The sequence below is a fragment of the Crinia signifera genome, chromosome 5 (assembly GCF_055691185.1).
Source record: "Crinia signifera chromosome 5, ASM5569118v1, whole genome shotgun sequence".
Classification (NCBI taxonomy): domain Eukaryota; kingdom Metazoa; phylum Chordata; class Amphibia; order Anura; family Myobatrachidae; genus Crinia; species Crinia signifera.
In genome coordinates, this window is record NC_139221.1 from 218,910,800 (window position 1) to 218,932,074 (window position 21,275).

Here is a 21,275-nt window from a genome sequence, read left to right on the forward strand (position 1 = left end):
TGACAACCGTACATGCGCATAGTATGCTGTGCGCATGTGCATGCCGTTAGTACAAAGACAGCAAACAAAGGTGATTGACAGCCTGTGGCCGTTGGCAGGCAGTAACCATACATTTTCTGGGAGTACACCATAAAACGCAAGCGTTACTTGACAGTTAGGAGGGAATGTCGCCGATATCATCAGCAGCCTCCTTTTCCCCATGGCCTTCGCTGTGCTGAGTAACTCTAGACTTACTCTCCGGTGCAAACAGAGGGGACAATCAATTGAAGGTGAGAGATTCTGAATGGTTTTCCCCTCATGTGCATGATTGCAAGTGCATTCGCAGACATGCACATGGGCGGGACATGGGCGTCTCCGTCTCTCAGCCGCTCCGTGTTCTGCACTCCGTCCGTCTTTGACCTAAAGTTCGGGCAGCTTCTTTCCGGTAAGGGTATAGGCGCTCCTGGCTGTCATCCAACGTGTTTCAAGATTTACTCTTTGTCAAGGAATTTCACATTTTCACATGAAAACTCAAAGCCCAGTGAGCAGGTTGGAATCCCACACTTAGCTTATTGTGTCTACAATTTTAAATGGATCTTCAAATATGACTTATGCAGGCCTAACATATATGCCTGATGCCCCATTTTGCATCAATGATCAGTGATTAGCTAGGAAATTGTCAAAAAACAGCATGTCAAAAATCTCAAACTTATGAGTCCCAATCAATTTTTTGGTTGGCATCTTCGAATTGATGTGGGATTTCCCAATCTCTCCGCCCAAATGCCAGGAGAACGGAGAATTCCCCTGTAACTGGCTGATGTATGGACCAAAATGTTTACCAAATTCAGAACAGTGGCTGCTTATAAAATCAAGGCAAATTTAATAACTTCTCCCATGTAACATCATATAAGTATTTTTGTCTGTTAAATTAGTATAGTAGCTGAACTACAATGAAATGTGGGTGTACATGTTTATATGAAAGTTATCAGTGGAGAGCTGAGTGTCTTCATAAATCTAGATCAATACTGCAATCAGAAGCTAGATTCTGTATGCAGGAAAATGATTTACTAATATGGATCATTATTTACAATTAATTACAATTATGGATCATAAAGGAGTGGCTAGGGGGTTCAATCATTCATTGTAACAGAAAAAAAATACTAAAGATTTTAACATAAAAATAGAATGTGGGCAATATATATATGTCAGCACATTTATTCAATCATGAACTCATAATCATTAGTTGAACTGCTCACTTAGGAAGCATAAATGATTCATTCCCTAAATGTTCCCAAAAGGGTTACTGTACATGCACCTACAGTATGAAACTTTATTGGTACTGTATGTTTGTAATCTCATGTAGTGTGCTTCAGTGCTGTGTAATAAAGTATGGATTCGTAGTAATAGGATATAAAATTTCCAAAAAATGATTTACATGAATTTGTTTAGAATGGATATTTTGATATAATTCAATTGCTTTTTTCCTCACAAAAGAAATTATTCACATCTTGCTCTTTCGATTGTCTAAAATGTAACTGCTCAACGTAAAAAAGGGAATCTGTATTTCACATTTTTCAAATAAAATAAATGTACAGTACTATAGCATCCTTGTTTTGTTACATAACTTGCAATGTGGCATACAAATACAGTATGTGAACAAAATGATGCTGTAATACAGAATTTACTTATTTAGCAGACAAACTACTGTATCTGCTTGACTAATGGTACTCCCCCCCAAAAAAACACACAAGAAAAAACACAAATACAGCTTTACTATGTCAGTAATACTCCTAACTTACTGTCATCTTGGTGTATGTGTTAGGCACAAGGTGCCGGGAATACAAAGTGGAGGTATCGAGACGGCTCAGACGTGCTAGGAGACCCGGTAACTGTGAAGCTAAATGGGTCCTAGCTGGTAATCATCACCGGTCGACATGGGCCACAGAGGAATCAACAGGGTAACGAAGGGCAATAGCCCTGGAGGCCCACTGGGTAGTAGCGAGGGTAGGTGACTGACCAGGAGGTGGAGATGATCAGCACTGGTAGGGAGGAAACTGTCTCGGCCCCTAACTCCGTTGTCACCCAGTACGTCCCACGGTAGGTGCGGAGGCCCTAAATCTTCTCGCACGGCAGCCACGTTTGAAGCACGGGTTAAGCCTGTACAACTCCGGTGCCCTCCAAAGCGTCTTAGGTGGTGGCCACAACCTACCGTTGGAGGAACGAGGTGGACAAGGGGAGAGCTAACTGAATGACCCCGGTGGCCGAGACAGATGGCAGGGAGATGGACACGGGAATGGACGGGAGCCCTGGTAACCCCTGCACACTGAACCTAGCACTGATAACAATACATAAAATAATAAACCACGGTACAGCAGGAATAAATGGGAATAAGGAGTGTGTAACGATACCACTCCAGGGCACAAGGCAGGAGACAGGAATATCTCCAAGGAGACTGCAGGAAGCCGGAAGCCAGGAAAAAGTCTGCACGGATCCTCTGAGCTGCAGGATCCACCGACAACAGGCAGGGAAGAAATCCGGGTATGGCAGCTGGAGCGACCACGAGTATAAGGCAGGGAATGAACTGCGGTGTGGGCTGAAGAAAACGAGAAAGACACCCAAGGGTGCCTATGCAATCTTATAACCAGCGGTTTGCTGGACTGAGCAATCTCCATTTATAGGAGAAGTGTGCGTGCAGCACACTGAGCGGGGCGCGTCGTGATGACGCGGCGGGGAAGGACGCCGGGCAGCAGGACGTGGTTGCTAGGCAACGCCCCGATGCTCGGGCGCCGGGCGTGACGTCACCGACGCTCGGGACGTTGCTGACGCTCGGGGCGTTGCTGAGCAACGTCCTGATCGTCAGAGGACCGCCCGCCGTGCACCCCGGAGGACGGGGAGGCGACTGCACGGCGGCGGCGTCTGACAGTACCCCCCCTCGAGGAGAGGTCAACCGACCTCTGAAACCGGGCTTGTCCGGAAACGACTGAAAAAACCTCCTCTTGAGTGAAGGAGCATGGAGATCTTGATCAGCGACCCACGACCTTTCTTCCGGTCCAAAACCTTTCCAATGTACTAAAAAGAAGATCCTCCCTCTGGAAGTCTTGGAATCCAGGATGGAATCAACCACATACTCCTTTTGGCCCTGACGTAAGATGGGCACTGGCCTGCGGACAACCGGCTGAAGAGCAGGTTTGAAAAGAGAGCAATGGAAAGTGTTGTAGATCCTGAGAGAGCGGGGCAGCCCTAATCTAAAAGCGACCGGGTTAACCTTTTTGATAATCCTGTAGGGACCGATGAAACGTGGACCCAATTTGCGTGAGAATTGCCGGAGCTTGATATTCTTGGTCGAAAGCCAGACCCAGTCCCCAACCTTGAACTGGCACGGTCTCCTGTGGCGGTCAGAGAAGTGTTTGGCTGACCTGGCAGCAGAGAGGAGCGCTCCCCGAACCATGCGCCAAACCTTTCTCTTCGACGCCACCCACCTAGAATTACCCACTTTGGCATCCGTGGGAAAGAAAGAATTTGCTCTAGGGTGGAAACCGTAATTGCAGAAAAACGGGGACATCCTGGTAGCGGCATGCCAAGCATTATTATAAGAAAACTCCGCGAAAGGCAGATTCTCCACCCAGTCCCTTTGGGTCTTGGAAACGTAACACCGTAGGAATTGTTCCAAGGATTGGTTAACCCGTTCCGTCTGACCATTCGACTGTGGGTGAAAGGCCGTCGATGGACTAAGTTTAACCTGCAGGGCTACACACACTGCTTTCCAAAAACTGGCAACGAACTGGACACCTCTGTCCGAAACAATGTCAGAGGGCAGGCCATGAGCCCGAAAGATATGGGTGATGAATAAGGAGGCTAACGTTTTAGCCGAGGGTAAGCCTTTGAGGGGTACAAAATGTGCCATTTTACTAAATCTGTCGACCACAACCCAAATGGTATTAAAACCCAATGATGGTGGAAAGTCCGTAACAAAATCCATGGAGATGTGCGTCCAAGGTTGATCAGGGACCGGTAACGGCACCAGCTGCCCTATGGGGGAAAGACGAGAAGATTTGTTCTGAGCACATGCGTTACATCTGGACACTAACTGCTCAACTTCTGTCCTCATGTTTGGCCACCAGACCGCACGCGACATTAAGGAAAGTGTCTTGGAAACCCCCGGATGGCCGGCGGATTTACATGAATGGAATTCAGAAAAGACCTTTTCCCGGAGCTTCTGGGGAATAAATAATTTACCCTCGGGAGTGGTGGCAGGAGCCGAACTTTGAGCCAGCAGCACCGAATCCAGTAACCCTTGCGTGAGTCCGGCCAGAATGCATGAAGGTGGAATAATGGGATCGGGACGAGAAACTGGATCTTGCATGGCCGCAAAACTCCTGGACAAGGCGTCTGCTAAAACATTTTTTGCCCCAGGTCGATAAGTAATTAAGAAATTAAACCTGGCAAAAAACAGAGCCCACCTCGCCTGCCGCGAGTTCAATCTCTTGGCTGAACGTAAATATGCCAAATTTTTATGATCGGTAAAGATCGTGACCTGATGTTTGGCCCCTTCCAACCAATGCCTCCATTCTTCTAAGGCACATTTAATGGCCAGCAACTCCCTATTACCGACATCGTAGTTGCATTCGGCCTCCGAGAATTTCCTGGAGTAGAAAGCACAAGGATGTAGCAAGCCATCCAGTTTGTCCATTTGAGAAAGCACCGCACCTACGCCAATCTCTGATGCGTCTACCTCGAGGATAAAAGGGAATTCGGGATCGGGGTGTCGAAGAATGGGCGCAGAAGAAAATGCCCGTTTGAGCTCTTTAAAAGCCTCAATGGAAGAACCCGGCCAGGATGCAGGATCGGCTCCCTTCCTGGTGAGGGCCACAATGGGGGAGACAATATCTGAGAAGTGGGAAATAAACCTCCTGTAGTAGTTCGCGAAGCCCAAAAATCTTTGAACCGCCTTCAAATTCGAAGGTTGCACCCACTCCCGAATGGCCTTAAGCTTGACAGGATCCATGGCGAAACCCTTGGGAGAGATAATGTAACCAAGGAACGAAATGGAATCTACCTCGAACTCACATTTCTCGAGCTTGGCAAAAAGATTATTCTCCCTAAGCTTCTGAAGCACAGCCCTGACATGCTGGCGATGAAGATCCAAAGAAGAAGAATAAATTAAAATGTCGTCAAGATACACCACAACAAAGATACCTAAAAACTCCCTGAGAACATCATTGATGAGGTCCTGGAACACAGCGGGTGCGTTGGCAAGGCCGAACGGCATGACTAAGTACTCATAATGGCCCGAGTGAGTGTTGAACGCCGTCTTCCACTCATCTCCCGCCTTAATGCGGATGAGATTATACGCTCCGCGTAAATCAATCTTAGAAAAAACCACAGCTGCACGCAACTGATCAAAAAGAACAGAAATCAACGGCAAAGGATAAGAATTTTTTACCGTGATGTCATTTAACTGACGAAAATCAATGCAGGGCCGTAAGGTCCCGTCTTTTTTTTTAACAAAAAAAAAACCTGCTCCAACTGGAGATTTCGAGGCTCTGATGAAGCCTTTTTTTAGGCTCTCCTCCACGTACTCCTGCATTGCCTTCTCTTCAGGCAAAGACAAAGAGTACAATCTACCCTTGGGTAATTTAGAGTCCGGTAACAAATTAATGGCGCAGTCATACGGGCGATGCGGAGGAAGAGAGTCCGCCTCTTTTTTAGAAAAAACATCAGCGAATTCCGCATACTGGGCTGGCAACCCGGCAGGAATGGAAGTGGTGAGAAGAGCTGGAAAACTGATACACTGCTCAAAACATTCCTTGCCCCACCGTATCAATTCCCCAGACCGCCAATCAAAGACCGGGTTATGTCTCTTAAGCCAGGGAAGGCCAAGCACAATGGGTGTAATGGGACACTGGAGAACAAAAAACTTTATGCTCTCCGAATGGGAAAGTCCAACTCGAAAATCCAATAACTCCACAAAATGAGTGATGGCTCCACCGAGCAGGGTATTACCGTCTAATCCGCAAACCGTGAGCTGGGATGTCAACGATTGCAGCGGTAATCCCAAATCAATGACAATTTTACTGTCCAAAAAATTGGCTGCGGCGCCAGAATCCACTAACGCCTTACCCTCCCAGGAACTGAAACTAACTGGGATAAACAATGAATCAGATGGGGAAAACAATGAAAGGCCCGAGAAGATACTCCCCCTTACTTCTGGGCTCTGCCGTTTCCCTGTAACAGGGGACATTTGTTCAGGATATGATCCTCAGATCCACAGTACATACATAGCCCCAGGGAGCGTCGTCGGGCCTTCTCCTTGGGGGTGAGCCTAGAAAATAACCTGGTAGCCCCAAGCTGCATGGGTTCACCCAGGTCTGGGGAAGTCTCCTCTGGTAGCTCAAAACTGGGTAATGCTTGAGCCTCTCTTTCGCACCGCCTCTCCCTAATCCTCCGATCGATACGTATGGCTAGAAGGATTAATTTATCCAAAGAAGGAGGAGAGGGATATTGCACCAAACCATCCTTAACGTTATCCGCCAGACCTAGGCGAAACTGACTCCGTAGGGCTGGATCATTCCACCCAGAGTCGGCGGCATAACGTCTAAACTTGGCGCTGTACTCCTCGGCAGAAAGATGACCCTGTTTCAGGGCTCTAAGATAAGCCTCCGCGGAGGCTGATCTGTCAGGATCGTCATAAAGGACTCCTAATGCCTGAAAAAAGGCATCTACCGAGCGGAGAGCAGGATCATCAGGAGCCAGACTAAAGGCCCAAGACTGGGGGTCCCCCTGGAGAAGGGAAATCACAAGACCCACTCTCTGTTGCTCAGAACCTGAGGAGTGTGGTTTTAACTGAAAGAACAACCTACAACTCTCTCTAAAATTCATGAAATGGGGCCTATGACCTGAAAACCTATCAGGGAAGTTAACTTTGGGTTCCTGGTGAGAACCTGCTGGTGGCTGAGCTGAGAATCTGGTCTCTACCTTAAGTGACAAATCCTGTAACTGTTTGGTCAGGAGCGAAACCTGATTGGCCAAAGCTTGGGCCGCGTTGGGATCCATGATGACCGAGCAATATCCGATGAAAAAATAGTGGTAAGGGGATATGGACCGTTCACTGCGGGGGTGAATGGCCCACAGAACTGTTGGCTGGTTATACTGTTAGGCACAAGGTGCCGGGAATACAAAGTGGAGGTATCGAGACGGCTCAGACGTGCTAGGAGACCCGGTAACTGTGAAGCTAAATGGGTCCTAGCTGGTAATCATCACCGGTCGACATGGGCCACAGAGGAATCAACAGGGTAACGAAGGGCAATAGCCCTGGAGGCCCACTGGGTAGTAGCGAGGGTAGGTGACTGACCAGGAGGTGGAGATGATCAGCACTGGTAGGGAGGAAACTGTCTCGGCCCCTAACTCCGTTGTCACCCAGTACGTCCCACGGTAGGTGCGGAGGCCCTAAATCTTCTCGCACGGCAGCCACGTTTGAAGCACGGGTTAAGCCTGTACAACTCCGGTGCCCTCCAAAGCGTCTTAGGTGGTGGCCACAACCTACCGTTGGAGGAACGAGGTGGACAAGGGGAGAGCTAACTGAATGACCCCGGTGGCCGAGACAGATGGCAGGGAGATGGACACGGGAATGGACGGGAGCCCTGGTAACCCCTGCACACTGAACCTAGCACTGATAACAATACATAAAATAATAAACCACGGTACAGCAGGAATAAATGGGAATAAGGAGTGTGTAACGATACCACTCCAGGGCACAAGGCAGGAGACAGGAATATCTCCAAGGAGACTGCAGGAAGCCGGAAGCCAGGAAAAAGTCTGCACGGATCCTCTGAGCTGCAGGATCCACCGACAACAGGCAGGGAAGAAATCCGGGTATGGCAGCTGGAGCGACCACGAGTATAAGGCAGGGAATGAACTGCGGTGTGGGCTGAAGAAAACGAGAAAGACACCCAAGGGTGCCTATGCAATCTTATAACCAGCGGTTTGCTGGACTGAGCAATCTCCATTTATAGGAGAAGTGTGCGTGCAGCACACTGAGCGGGGCGCGTTGTGATGACGCGGCGGGGAAGGACGCCGGGCAGCAGGACGTGGTTGCTAGGCAACGCCCCGATGCTCGGGCGCCGGGCGTGACGTCACCGACGCTCGGGACGTTGCTGACGCTCGGGGCGTTGCTGAGCAACGTCCTGATCGTCAGAGGACCGCCCGCCGTGCACCCCGGAGGACGGGGAGGCGACTGCACGGCGGCGGCGTCTGACAGTATGTATGGTTGACATAAACATGGAACATAAAATATATGTGCAAGCATATACATGCCTGGAATTAGGAGGCATGGCTTTGCAGTCAGGGGCATGGTCAATTATTACATCACTACCGTGAGGCGACGCCCCTGTTTTCGTAGTTGGGGGGCACAGCCAGCACTGTGTGCACTGCAATCAAGGCCCCTTGTTCCTCTGTCTCCATGCTGTGCAAACAAAAATCTGGTAATATGTACCACTCGCTCCCAATACTGGAAAATGTACAAACACAATTGTTTACATAAATCAAATGGATTTAACCAAATTGTCTGAAAGACGGTTGACTGTTTTCCAGTGTTTAGGAGCAAATGTTCTATTCCTATATGCGCTAATACACTATCAGATATTTGTTTCCACTAGATAGATTGAACAGATACATCTTTAGGTGTGCATCTAGTGTCTCCTCCATAATTGTAGGAACTCACTATTCCTGGGGAGCACTGGAAACCAAGTACACAAATAGGACAGCCAATTAAAAAAAAAGGAAATAAAAAAAAAAATTCCTGCAGGGTTTTTCCCCATAGCCGTAATTTTCTCCTATTCAATGAGGAGAGAAAATGAGGTGCAGTGATTTCTGTATAAATCATCATGTCTTTTTTTAAAGCAAGCCCAGAGCAAGTAAGATTTTCCCTAAAACTGTTACTGAAAATTCCTTGGGACTTGGGGTTATTGAGACTTGATTGCAAAACAGCTTTTTTCTCAAACAGACAAAACCATGTGCACTGCAGGTGGGGCTGATGTAATATGTGCAGAGATAGTTAGATTTGGGTCAGTTATTTTGTTTCTGTGCAAAGTAAATACTGCTGCTTTATTTTTACACTGCAATTTAGATCTACATTTCTGTGCACATGTTGCAACATTGCAGCATGGTTATGTCCATTTGAGAAAAAAAGCTGCTTTACAATCAGGTCTGAATTAGGTATTTAGGGGGGGGGGGGGGTATTCAATCCGGGCCGAATTTCTTGGCCAGGTAAAAAATCGGCAATAATAGTATTCAATCATGTGTGTTTTTGCTAGTTTTTGAGTCCATTCTTGACTATGCTGAAAACGGCTGCAAATTTGCCAAAAATATGCAAAGTTGTGGTTATTTTGCCGATCCACATGGTTTTCACCTACAGTATGTTGTATTTTTCGCACAAACGAAAGATTAGCACTGGGATTCATTAGGGAGGGTCAAATTAGCCCCATCAAATGAGCGACAATCAGGGCTACTGCAGCAGTGGAAAGTGCAATGTACTGTATGTGTGCATCTCTGTACCCTGAAGGCAACAGCTGGGAGATATACATCTCCCAGCAGCCACCAGTACTCCCAGCACCTCCTCATTCAAAGATGGAGGGGAGACCATCGGGAGCCACATAGAAATCAGCACCAGTGAGTGATTTTTTTCACGCTCCATGGGGTTTTCAGAGCTAAAAACCCCACGTTTATTTTTTTTAATTCAACACTCTACAATGTTGTGCAAGGGCCACACTTTTTTTTGCATGCCAAGCCCCATGCCCAATTTTAGAGTTATTGTTGCCTAGATCTTTATTTATTTTATTTTTTATTTTTTGACCTGTGCAGCACAATAACTCTCTTTGCTACATAGATATTGTAATCTCCACTGGGGCAGGAACATGTGTGAACATCAAATATTCTCTGTAGAGCTATGGTATACAGTATGTGCAGTATAAATAATTAATAATAAATAAAGTCATATGTTTAAATTGTATATGCTCTGCATTCACTGTATGGTGGCTTGTTATCTAACTTGTCTTTCCTGAGTAAGGTGTGATTCTTATTTTGAAAATCTGAATTATTTTCTCATTTGCAGGCTCTGGTCTCAATGATGGACAATGGCACGAAGTACGATTTACAGCCGAAGAGAACTCTGCTATGTTAACTATTGATGGGGATGAAGCTTCATCTGTTAAAACAAATAGTCCACTTCAATTCCGAACCGGAAGTCAATATTTTTTTGGAGGTAAGAATCACAAGTATTCGGTGTAGGTTTATGTCTTTAAGTTTATAAAGCACAAGAGAGGCAATACAAGAGGATTGCCAGCCAAAATAAATGTGAGAGAACACTCATTATTTGTAAGTTTGTGTATTGTTTCCCCATTGCTAATGAATATGTTACATTTATGTTATGCATGACAAAGACCATACTTGCCTACCCTCCAGGAAGCAGCTGGAGGCTCATGATTTTTAGGGGTAGCTTCCTGCAGCCCCAGAAGAGTAGGCAACTCTCCCACATTCTGCCCACTTTCTAATAAACTGTAACTGATTGTATGTTACGCACCAGCAATCCCAGGATCTGCGGGAAGGACGTAGGGCTAAATGCTTATATAGCATAATTTCCTCTGCCGCCTCACTGCAGTCTCCCTAATGATGAGACATATGGCCCCACTGCCTGTAGAGTCTTCTCTCTGGGCTTCTCCCTGGGAACCATCATCAACTGTGACTTTATGTACTGTATATCTGTTATATAGTAGCAACTTTGTGACATGAGATTTTTCTATACAAAGGCTAAAGCAGGTGAGATAAATTTCAATGCATACTGGACTGTTGCAAGTTCTGTTTTGTGAAATAATTTTTGTTTCCATAGATACAGCAAATGCTCTTTAACTGGGCCATAAATAATAGCATTAAATGTAGATGGTGAACCTGCAGAATATACAGATTTAATATTTTGTGAGTGTCATTAATGCCCCATACTCACTAAGCAATATTTTAAATGATATCGCTAATTTTTCCACTTCTGAGCAATATTCTTTAAAATATCGCTTACTGTGTATGATTAATATAATATCGTTGATGCAATCTCAAGCCGATCATTAATAATGTCCTCCACTGGTCTGCCCCCCCCCCCCATTTATTGCCGATGCTGGCACCCAACCCTGTCCCTGCTTCTGCCAATATCGCTGGGCATACATGTTGTGTAGTGTGTACCCAGCTTAAGTCTTTTGTTTCCTAATGACTAGAATTAAAAATTATACTTAATAGATTCCAATCCTGACCCACCTTTCTGTCTGAGCCTGGGACTGGAGTCCACCCCTCCCCCCCCCCTTGATGGCTGCTCTGCATGTGGGCCCTCTCTCTTCAACCACCTGTGCAGGGTATTGCTGTAAAACAATGGCCAGGTTAGGGGATTTGAAAGCCAAGTAGTGCTCCTCATGTTTCCAGATGGCAAAGAATCCTGGGGCGAAATGTAATAGGGTGTGATTTTTGGACGAGTTCCAAACTCGCCAGAAATCGCACCTTTAAAAATCGCGTTTTTTGCCGCGAATTCGCTTATGTAATGAGATGCGAATTAGCGGCAAAAAATGCGATTTGCCGCGATTTCGGGCGATTTTTAGTCATGAAAATGTGCGCATTTTCAGTCATGAAAATGCGCGCATTTTCATAAATGCGATTTTGTGCAAAAAAAAAAAGTTTAAAAAAAAACGGCGTGGGGTCCTCCCTCCTAAGCATAACCAGCCCCGGGCTCATTGAGCCGGACCTGGTTCCAAAAATACGGGGGGACAAAAAGCATAGGGGTCCCCCGTATTTCTGAAACCAGCCCCGGACTCTTGGACCGGTCCTGGTTCCAAAAATACGGGGGACAAAAAATCTGGGGGTCCCCCGTATTTTGAAACCAGCACCGGGCTCCAACAGCCCACGGTGTCATGCCACAGCCGGGGGACACTTTTTATACAAGGTCCCCCGGCCAAAACATGAGCACCGTGGCTGGTCAGCCTTGGACGGGGTACCTGGAGGAGTGGGGACCCCCCCAATAAAGGGGTCCCCCCCCCAGGCTTCACCCGTCCAGGGCTGAAGCCCGGGGCTGTCACCGGCGTCCGTGGCCAGTGGACGCCGGCCTGATAGGGTTAAATCCATCATACATATCATTACATTGCTTTATACCGGAGAACTACAAGTGCCAGCAGACCTCCCCCACATGCTGGGACTTGGAGAACCACAAGTCCCAGCATGCGGGGCATTAATGGGCCCGCTGGGACTTATAGTCCACCTGTAAAAAGAATGTTTATAAAAAACACACACAGAGAGAAGTACAAGTTTATTACACACACACACCTCACTTTTACACCAGCGTTACTTACCATTCCTGGATCCAGCGCTGGTCTGGCTGCTTTACAGCCGGCTCCCCCCGCACTGACAGGCAGCGGGGAGAACCGGCTTTCTCCGTTGCCTCTAACAGCTTCTGTAGCGCTGTTCCAGCGCTACAGAGGCTGAGAGCGCGATTGGCCGATACGTCTCCATGGAGACGCATAGCTCAGTCCTGATTGGCTGAGCTATGCGTCTCCATGGAGACGCATAGCTCAGCCAATCGCGCTCTCAGCCTCTGTAGCACTCGGACAGCGCTACAGAAGCTGTTAGAGGCAACGGAGAAAGCCGGTTCTCCCCGCTGCCTGTCAGTGCGGGGGGAGCCGGCTGTAAAGCAGCCAGACCAGCGCTGGATCCAGGAATGGTAAGTAACGCTGGTGTAAAAGTGAGGTGTGTGTGTGTAATAAACTTGTACTTCTCTCTGTGTGTGTTTTTTATAAACATTCTTTTTACAGGTGGACTACAAGTCCCAGCGGGCCCATTAATGCCCCGCATGCTAGGACTTGTGGTTCTCCAAGTCCCAGCATGCCGGGGAGGTCTGCTGGCACTTGTAGTTCTCCGGTATAAAGCAATGTAATGATATGTATGATGGATTTAACCCTATCAGGCTGGCGTCCACTGGCCACGGACGCCGGTGACAGCCCCGGGATTCAGCCCTGGACAGGTGAAGCCTGGGGGGGGGGGAACCCCTTTATTGGGGGGGTCCCCACTCCTTCAGGTACCCCGTCCAAGGCTGACCAGCCACGGTGCTCATGTTTTGGCCGGGGGACCTTGTATAAAAAGTGTCCCCCGGCTGTGGCATGACACCGTGGGCTGTTGGAGCCCGGTGCTGGTTTCAAAATACGGGGGACCCCCAGATTTTTTGTCCCCCGTATTTTTGGAACCAGGACCGGTCCAAGAGTCCGGGGCTGGTTTCAGAAATACCGGGGACCCCTATGCTTTTTGTCCCCCCGTATTTTTCGAAGCCCGGGGCTGGTTATGCTTAGGAGGGGGGACCCTACGCGTTTTTTTTTTTATAAAAACACTTTTACACATTTTTATTAACAAGACCATGCACAGATCTCAATGATCTGTGCATGGTTCTGTCAAATTCGCCTGTCAGAACCTGGTCTATTTTTTTTGCGATTTTTGGTAACATTTACCAAAAATCACACCCTATTACATTTGCGAGTTGTATACTTTATAATGGGAAAACATCTGGATGCGAATTGAAATGTGACTAAAAATCGCACTTCTAAAAGTGCGATTTCGCGGTAAAAAGTGCGATTTTTTACCGCGATTTTCAACCTATTAAATGTGCGATTTTCGGAAAATGTGCGATTTCGGACGTTTTTGACCCAAAATCGCACATGTCCAAAAATCACACCCTATTACATTTCGCCCCTGGTTGGGGCAGCTAGGACATATATTTAACCAGCACAGAACAGCTGTTCTATAAAGACGACTCAGACCTACAGATGGAGCCTTCTTCAGCTAACCTTCTATGGAGAGCCATGGAGAGCCAAGGCTTATTATCATCTATTGTTCTAGGCTGCAATTCAAAACATAGAACAATACAGTAGGGGATTAGTAGAGGATTAAATCTGACAGCTCTGTCTCACTTAATCCTATTAAAGGGCTAGTTGAGGATGGCTCTATCTGTAGGACTATTTAATTGGGTTTATTTTTTTAATAAAGTGGCCTGATAGAGAGTTAGCCTGTAACATGCAATTACTGTATAAATATACTGTAGTTATATAGAACACACAATGCCCATTAAAATTGCAGCTTAGGTTTGTGAATATTTTACAATCAGATGAAGAACAAAAGCAAGGAAATCCTTTAGAGCCACTCATTTATTTCCTCTCCTGTCACAACACTGTTCAGCTCTATACATGGATATTATTACGGAAGATTGGATTGATAGTCTGTAAAGCTAGCGACTTTAATAAGGAATAAATAAAGCTGCATAAAGATGGAATTTTGATGATGTTCACTTGTTTATTCAGCTATAATGTAATTGGCAGTGGATGTGCTTTTTAGTTTGTTTATTGTTCATTGAACCTAATAAATAGAACAGAAGAAATGTAGTGTTTTCAAATCATTTATCATTGTGTTACACTGACAGTGGTTTTGCATGTTCTTCTGTCAAAGAAATTAGCTTTACTACAGTTGGATCACAAGGTTTTGGCACCCTGTGTCTGACCTGAGTGTCATATCATGTATATACTGTATGCCCAGTGTATTGGGAGTTTATGCGAGTCCTTAGATTTGTTCATGATTCGGCTCCTAGTTGACAATTACAATCATTATAACACTGCTCATCCTGAGGCAGGCTTGTCTAGGTGGCTTGGGGTCACGTACTGTATTCAACCTTTCCCAGTGCTGTTGAATGACATCTGTCAGATGATTTAGACAGCAACTAATAGTTTCATGAAACATCTGTTGCTGCTATCTAGTAATTGGTTTTATGGACTGAGCAAGCTTTATGTCTAAGTATTTCCATTTAATGTAAAAATGCTGAAGCCCAACATTTTTGTCTGTGGACTGTAAAGATGGCCATACACTACTGCAATGTATCGCAGCAGTGTATGGCCATATGATCCCCCACGAGCTGCCCCAGACCTTTCCAGGCGGTAGGATCACATGCGATAAATCGCATGCGGTACTTTCACTTGTGATGTATTGGGAGGGGTTCCCAGTTGGAGGTTTGACCTGCATGCAGGTCTGAACTCCAACTCAGGTCCCATGTGCACGGGACCGAGCATCAGACCTGATAGGACCTCACACTCACCTAATTTTGGATGATTTCTTGGCCCGATCCGTCGGGAATAGGTGAAATCTGCCCAAATGGGGGCCTTAACTGTATATTTAAGGAACAATGGAGCAGATGTATTAAGCCTGGCGAAGAGATAAACTGGAGATAAAATGGAGATAAAGTACAAGGAGATAATAAACCAGCCAATAAACTCCCCACTGTCATATTTCAAACACAGCTGATTGGCTGGTGCGTTATCTCTTGGCAGGCTTAAAACACCTGGACCAGTGTCTGTCCTATTTCTGTATGTACAGATTTCTGTTCCCCAGCACTTTTCAAACCTTCTAAAGAGGACAATTGGAGGTGTTGTCCAGATAAACCAATCAGCAAATAACTTAGGCGGGATGTCGATACCTTGCAGATTACTATGAACTGGGTTGTCGCTGAAGTCAACCTTGCTCGTTTTTTATCACACTTAATGCAAGTGAAAGCAAATACGAACAAGGATTTCTGTTCCGTATTTACCCGCAATGGGCATGATTCATATTTGGATACAAACCAAATGGTGTGAGCACAAATACAATGTTTGAAAGTCTCCAAAGGGCAAGGCCCATTCTGTGCATTTGCAGAACAGCTCCTGCAAGTTTGCTGGCAGCCCCTGTCAGCAGCAGAATGTCAATCATTTAATGAACAGCATTAGGTCCTGTTCATCAAAACAGTACTGCGTTGACTCAATTTTTAAAGTGTGGTCGGTCAAGACTTATTGGACCCAGGTGTCCAGATCCTATGTGCCTGAAACTATTGTACGTACAGTAAATGACATGGAATTGTGCAGTACAAACCTTGTGTCTGTGCAATTCCTTCCAGACATGAATCAGGCCCAACATACAATCGACTGAATATTGTGGTTAATTACATGTCCTCCTAGTTGTTGGATCCAATTTGGAAGATACACTCTCATGCAGTTGAGTATTGAGAGATGCTCTGCACCACTTATTTTGTACTGTTTGCTGGTTATCATTGTTTATGATGAGCATGCAACGGAAGTGTAGTGACCATTTGAGCATTGTATTAGTTTGCCGTTGCAGATTTTTCCTGATCCTGGCAATGCTAATTCTTATTTGTGTTATAAATTCATGTTTATTGCATGTAATTCCAACATACTTTATGTTTTCCTGCGTGTATGTTTGTCACTAAAACATTTACACGTTATTTTCAGTTCAATCTAAAAGGCTGAAGTACCTTTTGAATCTTAATAAGGTACTCTTGAAGATACACAAACCAAAGGTCGAGAATGTGATGTGCAATTATCCTCAATTGGAGGATTGCAATCTTTAGTATCACAAATAATGTTCAGCTTTAGATACAGTATAATGTTTATTATTTCATCTTTTCAGATACATAGGGTTCTGTTATATATTTATAATAAGAAGTATTTTGTTCACCGCTGTTAAAATAGATTATGATCATATAATCATCTCAATTAAGTTTAAATATGACTATTTCAGGTACAGTGTGCGTGTGTGCTTGCGTGTGTGCTCGCGTGTGTGTGCTGTTTCCTTACTCTTTAATTAACTGAATGTCCATGTATATAATTACACAATTTAGCAGTGCAGTGATAATCTAGTTAAATTGTGCTTTGTTTATAGCCAACTCAAGGATCAACAAACATCTTGTTGTGTAACGAAAGGCTTTATGTACTGATTGAAAGACAGATGGCTCTGTCTGGCAGGAAGCCCTTTAAGAAACTGCCCAGGATCGCTTTGTATTTAAATTGACTGTGTTGGCTAAAAAAATAAAAGTAAGAAAGAAACAAGAAATATAAAAATGTACCTCTGATTTCCTGTTACAAAACAACCTCAACATTTCACCTCTACTTCATTTCCACAACACAAACTGTTGTGTTACTCAGAAGAAAGAAACCATGGCAATGCATGTTTCTTGGGGGGGGGGGGGCTTGGACACTGTGCATCCTTCAGTAATTGTAAACATGCTAAGAGGTGATAACATGCTGAGACTTGTAAAGAAATAGAGGAGGTGCAGGTGCAGATTTAGTATCGAACCATTATAATCAGAATAATTATAATATACCTATCAATATACCTTTAAGTAAAATTTAGGCACACTTTTGGCCACCAACTGTGACCAAGTGTTGGGACTCTGAGGGGATCCAAGACAAGATGTATCGGGAAGGACAGGCCATGATCCCAACCCTAACTGTTAATCCGTCCAGACATTATAGGCACCTGCAGAGCTAAGACTTCAAGTATAATAGCCATGTTCAAAGGGGTAAATTAGATTCACCCCAACCCGGTGCTACAAGGACTTTGCAAGGAAACAAGGTGCCCAACACCTCCAGAGCGTACATGAGGGAAACTAACTAAAACTATAAATGGAAAATAAAACGTGACATGGCTGTCCTCCATAGGAAGGGATCCTCCAGCAGACTAATGTACAAAGATAATAAGTAACCCCTACATAGGTCAGAAACACCAGGGAGTTAAATGGAGGAATATGGGAGCAATCTTCCACTTAACTCCCAGGAATGCAACAATACAAGATGTTATGCAAATAAGTAATTCCTCACACCCACATTTGTAACTACAGAAAGACAGCAGGGTGCAAACACAGTATGTCCTGCTAATGGCACATATGCAACAATTCATGAAGATGTTAATAAAACACAATATAACCTTTGTGGAGCTGGATGGCAAAACCCCTAATGAGAGAGAACATATAACACCATACAGATAAACTCTAACAGGGATCAGCAGAAATACTGTAGATCGAAAAATTAGCACTTACAGTAGCTAAATCCTCTGTGGAATGGAAAGCATCAGGAACACCTAACTAAGGCAGGGTCAGGAGAGCTGAGGAATATGGCTGATGACCAGAGAACATTTTCAGACAGACTGCACCAAGACAGGGAAACAGACTAGGACAGGCTGCACTAGGAGAATCACTGGCACATTGGTGAAGGGCAGCATGGGAGATAAAGGAAATACTCCCATTCTGAATAGCCAAGGCGGACAAGTTCCCTTAATGTTGAGACTTAGTACAGGTGAACAGCCTGACACACAAGGCCCAGAGCTAATGGTTTAATTAAACAACAGCTGCACTGCACCTGTAGGACACAGAAGTCATGCTGCAGCTCCACAGTGCAAAAACCATACACCAGAAAACATGGTATGCTAACACACAGAATTACATAACAGGAATGAGCCACTGCTGGATCATGACACCAAGTGGCCTCTTCTGGTGAGCCACTGACATACCTAAGGTACTAGCCCAGTGCACTGGAACCTCCAAAACATCACACGCCAATCCCCTCCCCCCTGAGGCATCACACTAGTGAGAGGATTAGGTATATGTTTCTTACATATCTGGCAGGGAATACTAAATGCTTGTGAGAATTACGTCTTACATGTATTGTATGGTTCCAACCCATGTCAGACCTTGGACAGACCCTTTTTACACTACTCCTTATACCCATGGTATTCCCATTCCTTTCACACTACAGTGCTGTGTGTATCTGTTCTGCTTGCACTTGGAGATTTTATTGTTTTCAAGAACTGATCAGCCAGCTCTCCCAATGATTTTAACCAGGTTCCCATTTAAGAAAATGTATACAAAAAGTGCTAAAAAGTTGGAGATTTGATTTCCTTTACAATGTATTAATTGTATGGCATAAAATAAACCAACTTGATAGAAACTAATCAAAATCAGACACAAATCGTTCAGATTAAAAAAGACATTACACCCTGAGGTTAGCGTTTTGAGGAAAGTCCAATTCTGTAATTGCCCCAAAGTGTTTCCGCACTTATTTGATGTCAGTATACCATCAATTCAAACATTTAGTGCTAATCTTGTCCAAGTGTCTCTCACCTACAGCTGATAATTTTGAGGTCCCAATTTGTCAATGGGACTCTTGCAAGACAGTTGGTAAGTAGGTAAGGCAGTTGGGAGCTGATGCAGTTGTTTTGTGGGAGCCCAAACCACCAACCAGAGCTGTTCAATCCCTTGCCCCCTTCCATTGGGCGTGCATGCCCTGTATGTGCACCCAATAAAACCAAGTACAGCCATGCAAAGCAAACAATGCAAATATAAAAATTTTACTCTTTAAATGACATCCCTATACCCATAGAAGGAAATATGTTTTATTTTACCTCTAAACAGGAACATTTTGTGTTCTAATATGATATTGTACTTTGGTCACTTCTCTGTGCTCCCTGCATAGCCCAAACTGGCCCCCTTTCTATAGTAAGACATATACTAGTCCATCATCTGTACCATTACAAAAAGCTCCAAGTGAGCAGGTGATTAATATGGAATTACTGGGATCCACAGCTAAATTGAGAGTAACTGTAAAGTAGAGGCAGCAATCTGCTTTGGAGGCCCTGATTGTGCTCTTCTAGGCATGCTAGAACTGTGAGCCCAAACAGGGCCTCACTACCAGTTGTGTAACTTTAGAGGGTGCAGTGAATGCAGCTGCTATGGAGCCCTGTGGCTTTGGAGCCAAAAAGGCAATCCCACTGCCCCACTGGTGCTACATGCTCTGCAACTTCTGCAGTACAGGGAAGGTGCTGGACTGCAGAGGCGCTCTCCCTGCTTTGCATATACCGCTGCTGTGATCTGTAGCTGCCGCGTGCCTGTCACACTATGCTTAGCAGCACAATGCATTGATTATATGTGGGAAGCAACTAATCAACGTGCGCCTCTCCACCTCCTCCCATGGGAATTTAACAGCTCCTGTTCCACTTCCCTCCTGATAGCTGCAGGCGCAGAGTGCAGGCAAGTCAGCACTTACCTGCACTGTCATCTTCCTTCAGAGTTTGTCCAAAAAAGGCAGCAGACATCTCCTGTATCTGTGTTCATGCCTGCTACCTTCCAACATCCCAGACCATGGCAGAACTCAAGCCTGTATGAGCTCCTAGACCTCAAACCATAGTATGCTCTCCAAATCCTCACAGGAGGAATTTCTGTTGCCAGCTGACAACCCATATCCCTGTAGCCAGCCTCAAGTCAACTCCTCTAGTGTGCTTCCCTAGAGCCAGCTCCATACCCCCTCTCTCTTGCTGGCACCCCTATAGCCAGCCCCATACCTCCTTCCCATAGTGTGCTCCCCTGTGACCAGCTTCCACCCTGACCCCTTGTGTGCTCCCCTATAGCCAGCCCCATACCCCCTCCATTAAGTGTGCTCCCATGTGGCCAGTTTACCCCCATAGTGTGCTTAGCCCCACAGCCTAACCCTAAGTCCCTTACTAGTGCCTAAAACTGACCCTTTACCATTTGGGTCTAACGTTAATCTACCTGAAAAAGTCAGATTGGCATGTCAACAAACAGGATTCTGGTGTTGCCATCTCCATATCAATGTCAGGACTAGGGTGCCAGTCTTCTGGCTGCAAGTTCGGATTTCGTTGATGATATTCTGACAATAGGGATGTTAACCGCATACCTACTATATATATATATATATATATATATATATATATATATATATATATAGACATTCTTTTTCTTGCCCCTCTCTTTCTTTCTCTCTCTCTCTCTCTCTCTCTCTCTCATTCCCACTTTTTCAATGAAAACTCTCCCCCTCTCTAACTAGCTTCTCTCTTTTCTCCCCCATCTAATATGCTCTCCTCTCTCTTCATGTCTTTTTCCCCCTGACACTCTCATTCTCTCACATTCCCCTTTCTTCTGCCCCTAAAGAGCATTATAGTAACAATGGCTGAGGGAGGGGTTGGTGGGGGTCCCTTTCAAGATTTTGCTATGGGGCTCTTAAAGTTCTAATTAAGCACTTGCTCACTACACATGTTCTGCCAGATCCCTGCATAGAGATAGACCATCATCACCAGGCCCCACTCACTGCTGAATGGGTATCCGGATAGATGATAGACAATTTCTAGATCAGCGGGCAATTGGTCGACATATGGATAACAAGATCAAAAGGTGGCCGAAACATTTTTTTGGAGAATGAAGTGAGCCATGCAAGGGGACACGGTACACTAAAGTAGACTTTTTGTGCATTTTGACCTTTAATGCCAACCTAGACATTGTCAACATAATATACCACTTCCATGCTGGACACCATAGTCATGTTGCCACTGCTGGTGATTTATACTGCCAGCATTGCACTACTAACATCCCTGTATACACAGTTTAAGTGAGCTATTGTGAT

General features: G+C 45.3%; 1 protein-coding gene across 1 annotated transcript in view; it reads left to right on the forward strand.

The window, feature by feature from the left end:
• CNTNAP2 (contactin associated protein 2) overlaps nt 1–21,275 on the forward strand; it is a 1,678,538-nt gene that overhangs the window by 850,053 nt on the left and 807,210 nt on the right. The window contains exon 9 of the mRNA XM_083188543.1: nt 10,088–10,237. Coding sequence (XP_083044669.1) covers nt 10,088–10,237 — 150 coding nt within the window. The remainder of the gene's footprint in view (nt 1–10,087; nt 10,238–21,275) is intronic.